Here is a 10,490-nt window from a genome sequence, read left to right on the forward strand (position 1 = left end):
TCTGACCTATAAGTTTATAAGTCATGAACAGGGGAAAAAAATAATTCCTCATTCACTGCTTTTAATTAGATATGAGAAAGGGGAAAAGTGAGGAAATCTCTCTAAGGGCCCTATGCGGTTGTTTATCGTTGCTTAGTCATCAGGTGCATATTGTCTACATGCATGGGAATGGAGGGTATAAAGCTTCATATCCAGAAAATGCACACACACCATTTTAGATGTACTAATAGAGTACGTAAAATGGCAACTCTTCCAACATTGCAGCGTCAGGGAACAGAGGAAGTTGACACAGGCTCCTGTTAGGCGCTCCTGTGTTCACATGACATCAGCCAGCAGAGGAAACTTCCTGTCCCCACTGTGAGCTGTGTGAGTACAGGCCCATAAACATGTTCATCCCTGTTGCGATGTGGCTGCAACAGGCCATTGACACACCACTCCCATGATATTGTTGAAATTGATGCATAGTCAGAAATTCAGTTACAAAAATAATCTATTGAACATTAGAGTCATATATGTATGGGTTCATCAAAGTGACTTTTTCAAGCTGTGCAAATCTGCAACAACAAAACAATGGGACCTGGAATTAAAATGTATTAGCACTGGAAATACGTTCTGCCTGTCTACACTAGCTCAAAACCTCAAATTACAGGGGGTCATGCTTGGTTACAGCATCATTTTGTCATTCAAGTTTAAAAATAAAGTAATTTGTCGATTAGTGGCGTTTGTCTGTTGCTAAGTTACAGTCTATGGTCTTATTTAAAGAATCCGCACTGAGAATAATCAATTAAGGAGATGCATTTAACAATTTAAAGACTACATGACTGTTTTACTTTCGAATTTATCACAGTTGATTAGGATAGTAGACTTTGCACATTTCCCTGGGTGTTGCCATAACTGTGGGTTTTCTTTGTGTCTATATTTTCAGTCTTGCTTTTGTTTTCATTTTAAATTTAACAAATGTAGGTCAAGTAAAATAATTTGGTTGAATGGAAATCATTAACAACCATTTGTTCTTATGGGTGTTTTTGTTCTGATTTTTGATCAATTTGTTTATCAATGGTTATACTCTTTAGTTTAACACATTTTGTTATGTCATTTCCTTTGTCACATATATTCAACTGCTAAATCCTTTTTTTAACAGCTGCATTTAGATAGACTATCATAAGATGTGAGCTTATGAGGATTTCAATAAATAAATACCTATCAGGGCACAGCAACACCTGCAGCTTGAATTTGAAATCATGACCTCATTAGGACAATTAAGAGCTGTCCTGTGGATTCATCAACGTCTTCAGCCTTTCATTCAAACCAGAGTGAAGTAACACACTAACTTAATAACCTAGAAGTCGTGGTATAAGAGGAAAAACTATTGGCTCCTCCAAAAAATGTGCAGACTCACAGGCCTGTGGTCCATGATTTCTGGTAGTTTAGGTAATACCAACCACGTCACTGCAGTGTCACAATCAGCAACATGGAATACGCATTACTAGTAGCCCATAGAATCGACCCTCAGTTATAACCGATCGGATCAAAATATGTTTCTGTCAACCATGAAAACAGCCAATCACAACCGCACGTGTTAATAAAAAAGCCGCAATTAAAAATGATGTCAGTGTGAAATTTCTGAGCAGTCATCGCGGAAGTGGCTGAAAGGCTCAAAGTCACGCTTTTAAGATAACTGGGATTGACAGATGGTTTGGACCAATGGTACGTGCTGCTTTGAAGTCGTATTGGTGGAAGTGCGTGTCTGTAACACGTGATCAAAAATATTAGCCAATAGGCATTGTGGGCAGCGCCTTGAAGGGTGGGGCACGCGCGCTGATAAAACTAAGGGTTCCGCCTTCGCGCCCACACTCAACCAACTCCAAGACACACATACACACTTGTCTTTTTTTCTGCCTTGTGACAAAATGAGGGAAATCGTCCATCTTCAAGCTGGCCAGTGCGGAAACCAAATCGGCGCTAAGGTTAGTAAATGTTTCGCCTCTCTCCAGTCCAAGTCTTTCTGCTCTAAGAATCAGACGCAGTGACACGTTTCTTTCCACGAGACGCCGAAGCGTTTTCTCTAGACAGCCCAAATTAAGTTTGTGGTACTGCAATGCGGAAAAAACATGGTGGCGCGTCGAAAAGGGAAACGGGCCACGGAGATTCTTTTAATCACTGCAGTAGAGAAGGATAGGTTCGGCTAACGCCCCCTTTTTTGTTTGAAAGCTTCATTTAATATGCGCAATGTTCATGTGGCCTGAGTCATAAAAAAATGTGCGCACTTTGGAAAATGTCCCCAGGTTGAACCGTTCTAGGAAGATAATATGGTTTATGGCGGGAGTAACCGGTTTTTTCATCCCGAATATAGAGTTTTCATTGTCATACTCGAGCTAAACCCGAGGAAGAATGGCGGCATTTTGCTGTCAACCCGGATTGGGAAAGTCCCTCGAGGCGAAGAAGGCGGTCTGGGCGGTTCTTGTCGTCGAAATTAATTATCAAAATTCTAAACTAAACGCTTATAGACGAATTTGTTAAAGAAGGTGGAACCAAACGGGCCGCCATTACTGCGGCGGTACCTAATTTGTGAAACCGCGCCCTGATTTGTTTAAAATGGCCTCTTTTTTTTTTCTTTCCCAGTTATAGCCATAAAACGCTTCAAAGGGATCTTGGATTATGTTACGTGTCGAAATTTAAATAAATTGACAGCAATTTTAGCTGCGTCATTTTAAAACGAATTTATAAAAAACGGGATCTTAAATCCCAGCCTTGTTTCAGTCGTCTGTATTTTCTCGTCAGGTTAATTGAGTTTTATTCAGACTGCCAACATGATTTGTGCTTTTCGCTGAACAATGTAATGGCAGGCGGCCAACAAATGAATCTATTGATGGTCGGGCTGGGAGTTGCCAAATGCAACGTGACAGGAAGTGGAATTATAATTGAATAACACTTACCATAATCATTACTCGTGTCCACATTTTAAAGATACTACCTGGATGATGAACTTTGTAATGTTTAATATTTCTTTATTAAATCCTGAAGCAAAATTTCACAACTGGTGTTTCTTTCAGTTTTGGGAGGTCATCAGTGATGAGCATGGAATTGACCCAACTGGCTCATACAATGGTGACAGCGATCTGCAGCTTGACAGGATCAATGTCTACTACAATGAAGCCTCCGGTAAGTCTTAACTAGGTGTGGCTTACATTCAGAGTTAAATGTCTTTGTCCATTGCTTTAATTCTCTATTCATCCGTAGGTGGCAAATATGTTCCCCGTGCCGTGCTGGTGGATTTGGAGCCAGGCACCATGGACTCTGTGAGGTCCGGGGCTATTGGTCATATCTTCAGACCAGACAACTTTGTCTTTGGTGAGTTGTTCTCTTGTGCCATATTTGCCTGCAGCCTATAGGTCATTACACTGGGTGCTCAGTGAGTGCTGTGGAGCTTAGTAACAATTTATCTTTTGTATTGCAGGCCAGAGCGGTGCTGGTAATAACTGGGCCAAGGGTCATTACACAGAGGGTGCAGAGCTGGTGGACTCTGTCCTGGATGTGGTGAGGAAGGAGGCTGAGAGCTGCGATTGCCTTCAGGGCTTCCAGCTCACACACTCCCTGGGTGGTGGTACAGGCTCTGGTATGGGCACCCTGCTCATCAGCAAGATCCGTGAAGAATACCCTGACCGCATCATGAACACCTTCAGCGTGGTGCCTTCCCCTAAAGTGTCAGACACAGTAGTTGAGCCCTACAACGCCACACTGTCAGTCCACCAGCTCGTAGAAAACACAGATGAGACCTACTGCATCGACAATGAAGCTCTGTATGACATCTGCTTCCGCACCCTTAAACTCACAAACCCCTCCTACGGTGACCTCAACCACCTGGTCTCTGCCACCATGAGCGGTGTGACCACATGCCTCAGGTTCCCTGGGCAGCTCAACGCTGACCTGCGTAAGCTGGCCGTCAACATGGTTCCATTCCCCCGTCTTCACTTCTTCATGCCAGGCTTCGCTCCCCTCACCAGCAGAGGCAGCCAGCAGTACAGGTCCCTGACCGTGCCCGAGCTCACTCAGCAGATGTTTGATGCCAAGAACATGATGGCCGCCTGCGACCCACGCCACGGCCGCTACCTGACCGTGGCTGCCATCTTCCGTGGCCGCATGTCCATGAAGGAGGTGGATGAGCAGATGCTGAATGTGCAGAACAAGAACAGCAGCTACTTTGTTGAATGGATCCCCAACAACGTCAAGACCGCAGTGTGCGACATTCCTCCTCGTGGCCTCAAGATGGCCGCCACATTCATCGGCAACAGCACAGCCATCCAGGAGCTGTTCAAGCGCATCTCCGAGCAGTTCACAGCCATGTTCAGGCGTAAGGCCTTCCTCCACTGGTACACAGGCGAGGGCATGGATGAGATGGAATTCACTGAGGCCGAGAGCAACATGAATGACCTGGTTTCAGAGTACCAGCAGTACCAAGATGCCACTGCTGAGGAAGAGGGAGAGTTTGAAGAGGAAGGCGAGGAAGAGCTGGCCTAAATTTCTTTTCAAAGTAACTGACCTGTCAGTGACTGTCAACCTTTTCTTCCTGTGTATTTGCAATCTCTGGTTTGATGTATTCAATTCACTGTACCAATTTGTACAAATTCCTGATGTACCAGTTCTTTTCAGTCATTTTCAACTGTATTCTGCCCTTCATAGCGTGAAAAGTTCCCTGTATGCAGAGCTTTAGTGTTGAACTTCACTGTTAAAGACGGCTCAGACTACAAGAATGTATGCAACTGAGAAAGAAGTTGATTTGGGTGAAACATTCCCCCACCACGTAGCTGCTCGTACATCATCAAATTGATCCATAACTGTTCCTTGAGTTCTGCATATAACGTCACAAGATCAAAGTTCATGTTGTACAACACAAATGATCCTTTGGATTGGTTGAACATCTGTTAATTGAAATATTGCCATGATTTTTGGTTTTATTGTACAATGAGTATTTTCTCACATTTTTTTCAAGGATTAAAACTTACATGTGGAGCACATTTGTTAAGATTGTTTTTCTTGTTGGTCAAGCCATTCTCTTCCATACACAGTAAGTCAGGATGCTTATGGCCAACGCCAGTAGTGTCCAACAGCACACTTTCTTCACTTGGCCCTCCAAGTTTTGCTTTACTCCAAAACGCGATGCAAACCCAATCTGTCAAAAACACAAGTTAAATGGTTAATGCTTCAGTATTTAACTACTGCATAATGAATTCATAAGTCGTTCCTTCTGGGGTCCAGATCAATAGATATCAACCGGGTCATTTGGCAAGAAGTGTTCACCAAACTTGTAAATAGGGTAGAACGGTGTATAAGGATTTTATTATATATACATGAGCTCTGGTTTGGAAAATCTATATTGGCTACTCGGCATCTACAAAAAGCCACGTTGCCACGTCCTTCAGTCCAGACCTCATGATTGTGATGCTGTGGCAGGCGGGTGGGGCCAAGTCTCAAGTGCTGCTCAATAAGTTGACAGACAAGATGAAGCTTACTAATGGTATACTTGTGTGTGTATATATATATATATATATATGTGTGTGTATGTGTGTATATATATATATGTGTGTATATATATATATATATATATATATATACTATCTTCACTTCACAATGGGAAAAGTGGGGAGACATTACTAAGCACAAAAACATAAAGTAACTAAAAAATATGACAAACATTTTAGGACTCAACACCAGATGATTCTTCATTGCTTGATATTTAAAGCTATGTGTTTGCTTATGTTATGATGTGGGTAATGAGCTTTATTGCACATCCTGTTTGTGTTTATTCATTTGTAAACACCTTACCCATCCTCCTTTGTCTTGGATCTCGGGGCAAACGACCCTCTCCACATAGGCTCCCACACAGTCCTTCAGTTGGGGCAGGACCGTCTCCATGCCTCTCTCATGGCAATGCAAGGCCATCTGGCCAGCCAGCACATACACCGATAGCACTGCGCTCCAGGCCAGGTCTCTGCGGCGCCCCCCAGGGACACTGGCGATGAAATGTTCATCCAGGATAGAGATGAGCGTCGGGCAGGCCGTATTCTCCGTCACATCCTGGAAGATGCGAGGCCAACGCCTGAAGAAGATGGGAAAGCGTTGGAGGAGTTCGTCTCCGGCATGGCGCAGGGCAGCACTGCAGGCTGTAGGGGCAGGACCCATGGAGCCCTCTGCCCCTCCTCTGGTGACATAGTCTATGTAGTCATGAGCCATGAGAAATGCTTCTCTCACCAGTGGATCGGGACTGTTCAGGCCAAGTCTGGCCTCCAACACCTCAGACTGACACATGGTCAATTGTAACTGCTACTTCACTAATAACAGTTTTGCCATCAGGCGGTAGATGACAGCTCCCATACCAAGCGGCAAATCCATTCTCTCTGTATGTCAGCACGTCATGGTGTCTTGGGACATTGTGGAAATAGGTTAGTATTAATAGGGTGAAAACTCTTCTTCATGCATCCAGTGAAAGAAATACTTACAACTCACCTTATCTTTAAAAAGACAACACAAGAGGTCCCAAGCCACGAGGTAAATGTCTCTTCTTGCAGGTCAAAGAGTGCGGGGAGTCCAGAGGCGCGTGTCTGTGTCGTAGCTAGAGTGGGTCATCGTGTACCCTCGCCTGATTTACCCTGCGGCCTAAATATAGATCCCTTGTTGGAAACTGACACTGAGCTCCAGTATCAAATGCATCATCCCTCCTGACACACACGTTGCCATTCCAACACAAACAGGGCTAAATAAAGACAACAGTGAACCTGCAGACTGACAAGGAACAGGTTAGTGTTTATAGCGTGTGAGAGTGAGAGCAAAGAAATGAAGACAGGTGGACAAATAACTGAAAGTTGTTTGCTGTTGACATCTTTCAGTGAAATACAACCGACAGCCACTTTTGTACATCATCAAAATTGATTTGGTATCTTTAAACAATAAACATACAACACTATAAAGAATAACACGCTTTTATAAGGTGACTTCCAAATGAGAAATCCTTTAATTTTCATTTGAGGTATGTTTATTTAATACCATATACACTAATCTTATTGTTATTGTCATGTCATACGACTCAATTAGTTTATTTCTGCTGTATAATTGTAAAACTCTCTGTGTCAGGAAAAGGGGAGTCTTTCAAACAACCATGATGCAACTGGCAAAGGCAGTCAAACCTGTGTTTCACCACATGGGAGCAGTGGTGTACCACAGGAGAGAGGCTGCTCCATTCACTAGTCTGTGTGTGTGTGTGTGTGTGTGTGTGTGTGTGTGTGTGTGTGTGTGTGTGTGTGTGTGTGTGTGTGTGTGTGTGTGTGTGTGTGTGTGTGTGTGTGCGCGCGCGTGCGTGCGTGCGTGCGTGTGGTGGTGTTCAGAGTTGTGTCAGGCTCACATTGTCATGGAATTTGTCAGTGTTGGATTTGAAATGATAAATGAGTGAGAATGAACTTCAAATTTAAAGCTATTTTAGCATTGAGTCAGACCCCGTAAGACAATAAATGTCTTTTTAATGTTCCACTCCTTCATAAACACAAATACACCTCATTTCAAATATAAAGAGGAAATGAAACCAGATTCAACCAAATGTGTTTAAAATGTGCATAATGTCTGTCTGCAATCGACACTCAGGCACGCATGGATAAATCTACATTGTCCTTTAAGTGTTTCCTCTCCTTTTATGAAACAGCTTTAAGTGTCACATGGGGATCAATCAAACGCTCTCTGTATGGCATTTATGCTCGTTGTTAATATACTGATTTATAGTGGAGCAAAGACATGATCAAGTGGTACCATTAGCGGCTCTGTGTTCTCTGGCCATCTGGTGCATACATTGTGAATGTGCATGGGAGGGGAGATAAAGCTAACCACCCAGAAAAAACCCTAACCCCCCCACACAAACATACACACACACACACACACACACACACTGTGTTAGGTGGACTATCAGAGTGAGTGTGTAAAATGGCAACCTAGTTCTTCCTCTTGCTGAGCCAGGGAACAGGGGAAGTGACATGGTTGATACAGGCTCCTATCAGGCCTCTCATATGTTCATGTGGCAACATCTGCAAGCACAGGGAACTTCCTGTCTCCAGGAGGGAGGTTTTTGAAGTGCGGACGGTTATACAGGAAAGGAAGGTGCAAGATTAAGAGGAAACACAATGAAACTCACTGTTGCCCGCTTAGTTTCTCTGAGAATTCTCCCGACAAAAAAACTGCTTGTGAATCCCGGCCCTCCTCTGTCGATTTGTATAAGACTTATTTGCACTCCTGTTTTACTGAGCAAAGCAGATATTAGACATTAGAATATAATATCACCTCTGTGTAGCCATAACCTTGGTCGAGGGGATAACAATGTCACTCAACAAACAGTGGGTTGATAAGGACTAGAAAGGGTTGCATTAGTGTGTTCTGTCATTGCTATTTAGACCACTAACAAACACAAAGGTTCCATTTCTATCATCCCTGCTGAGGTGTTTTTGTCAGCGTACGTCTGCCCCAGGACACCAACACACTGCACACACTAAGTAGTAGCTATAATTTAATCCAAGCGTTACAAAAATACCTTCTCTGCTAATGGAAGAACACAAAGGCAAATGGCAGAGTTGCAGAGGTTTTTTTTTTTTTTGACTGAAGGCAACAATGATTAGTGAGATGAGGCGTGCATTGCCACAGGGCAAATTTAACTACTTGCAAAGCAGAAACAACATGGTCTTGTTCTGCTGAATGGAACAATGCAGTGTGTGTGCGTGTGTATGTGTGTGTGTCTGTGTGTGTCTGTGCGTGTACGTGTGTGTCTGCCTGTTATCCGTAAGCGGCATAAGTGTATCTCTCACTCTCAGGAAGCTGCTTATCAACATCTACACAGAAGTTGAAATGCACTTTGAAGTTCTTACTAGTGAAAAAAAAGGAAAGCAACGCTCTGTTATAAGCTGCAAGGTGACAGAGAAAGGTTGAACAAGGCAGACGGATGAAAACCAACCTCCTCCTGCCCTCTCCACCAACAGCAGTCAAACAATCGCCGTCTCCACGCCTCTTTGTTCAGGGCGCCCATCAGCCTCACAGTGGGAGGTGTGGTCAGAAAGGGGAGGAAATTGCTCTGAATTTGTGGATAATTGAAAACACCTATATCCCCCTGTGTCTCCATCTCTACCTGCTTTAAAAACCTCCACACCCCCGTCTTCCACCCCGGTGTCCACCTTCTATACCAACACTTTCCTAATGGCACCCCTTCCCCATTCTGTCCTCCGTCTCCCACTGGACTGAATTGATGCAAATGATTGTGCGCCCATTTGCTGTGGAGAGGAGAGGTGACCCACTTGTGTGGCTTGCTCACTGTCTCCTACCCCAAGCTCTCCCAATTGCAGGTATTGATGCCCCGCCATTGTCTCCCCCTGCCCAGGGGGTGGAGTGGTTTGTGGGAAAATTGGGGGACCCCTCAGGTGTATGATGGCTTTTATTGATTCACACCAGACTCTCCAGCTCCCATTTACCCTGCGCTATACCATATAAGCTTTTTGGAAAGTGTTTGTATCTGCAGAGGTGGGGATTGTTATGTTGTATTATTCTGTTTTATGGATAAATAAGCAGATGTTTTTCCTGTTTGTATTGCTGAAAATAAACTTACTATTTTTAATAATAATCATAAAAGAAATTAAAGTCATTTTGTCATTATAATTTGTGAATTTTTTTTTACCTTAAATTTTAACCTGCATTTCAAATATATACATTTACCATATACTTACAAGATATTTTAAGGATCCTACTTTGTTAATGACCTTTGACCTACTTCAATGCTTGGTTGTGAAAGGTTATTGTTGTTCTTATATTATCTGAGGCATTAGTCAGTTGGTGACAGCTAAATCATTATATCATGTTTTTGACGTTTTAACCAAAGAATTAGTTACTGAACAACAAACAAGAAAAAACTTCTTCAGTTTCAACCTTCTGCTGAAACTGAAACCAAAGTGCGTATGTGCATCATCAGCTCAAGGCAAGAGGTTAATCCTGTGCGCCCTGCAAACCCTTTGGCCATGTGATCATCTGAGGTTCATTAGGAGAGGCTGAGCGAGGTCTACATCACACTGAGATGAGGTCCGGATCATCTCTATCCAGCTGGACACCAGGAGCTGAACCTCCCCTCCAACCTTTGCCCAAATCTCTACAAGGCTGAAAGGTATTTATATAACCCAAAACCGGTTGATCATTCAAAGTCATTTAGATATTATGTTTTCACATTTGGTGTTCAAGGACGCCATATGGTTCCTCTCTGGTAACAGTGATATCTGCAGTGCTGCACTCTATTTAAAGTCAGAAGTGGAAAAATATGTCCAATCTGGACCTCATTTAGCCAGAGACAGGCACCTAATTTAGACTACACTCTTATCACCAATCCGGAAAATTTCCTGCTTGAAAGTTTCCTGTTTTCTTTGTCTTTATCTGAACCTGCGTTTGAGGCTCCAAATGACATGTTGTATTGAATAGATTGA

At 43.2% G+C, this 10,490-nt stretch overlaps 2 protein-coding genes across 2 annotated transcripts; one reads left to right on the forward strand and one right to left on the reverse strand.

Moving 5' to 3' along the window:
• Positions 1 to 1,844: 1,844 nt before the first annotated feature.
• On the forward strand, positions 1,845 to 5,015 carry LOC143000190 (tubulin beta-1 chain-like). Its single transcript, XM_076149426.1, has 4 exons — positions 1,845 to 1,967; positions 3,054 to 3,162; positions 3,241 to 3,351; positions 3,458 to 5,015. The coding sequence occupies exons 1-4, from the start codon at positions 1,911 to 1,913 to the stop codon at positions 4,516 to 4,518; spliced, it is 1,338 nt and encodes a 445-aa protein (XP_076005541.1). The 5' UTR covers positions 1,845 to 1,910; the 3' UTR covers positions 4,519 to 5,015.
• bcl2l16 (BCL2 like 16) lies at positions 4,919 to 6,306 on the reverse strand. The gene is made up of 2 exons (XM_076149427.1): positions 5,824 to 6,306; positions 4,919 to 5,170 (listed from the first exon to the last, which is right to left on the reverse strand). The coding sequence occupies exons 1-2, from the start codon at positions 6,304 to 6,306 to the stop codon at positions 5,042 to 5,044; spliced, it is 612 nt and encodes a 203-aa protein (XP_076005542.1). The 3' UTR covers positions 4,919 to 5,041.
• Between the last annotated feature and the right edge of the window lie 4,184 nt (positions 6,307 to 10,490).

This window comes from Genypterus blacodes, unplaced genomic scaffold (assembly GCF_046128005.1).
Source record: "Genypterus blacodes isolate CSIRO-AG114 ecotype Tasmania unplaced genomic scaffold, CSIRO-AGI_Gbla_v1 ptg000045l_1, whole genome shotgun sequence".
In the NCBI taxonomy this organism is placed as follows: Eukaryota; Metazoa; Chordata; class Actinopteri; order Ophidiiformes; family Ophidiidae; genus Genypterus; species Genypterus blacodes.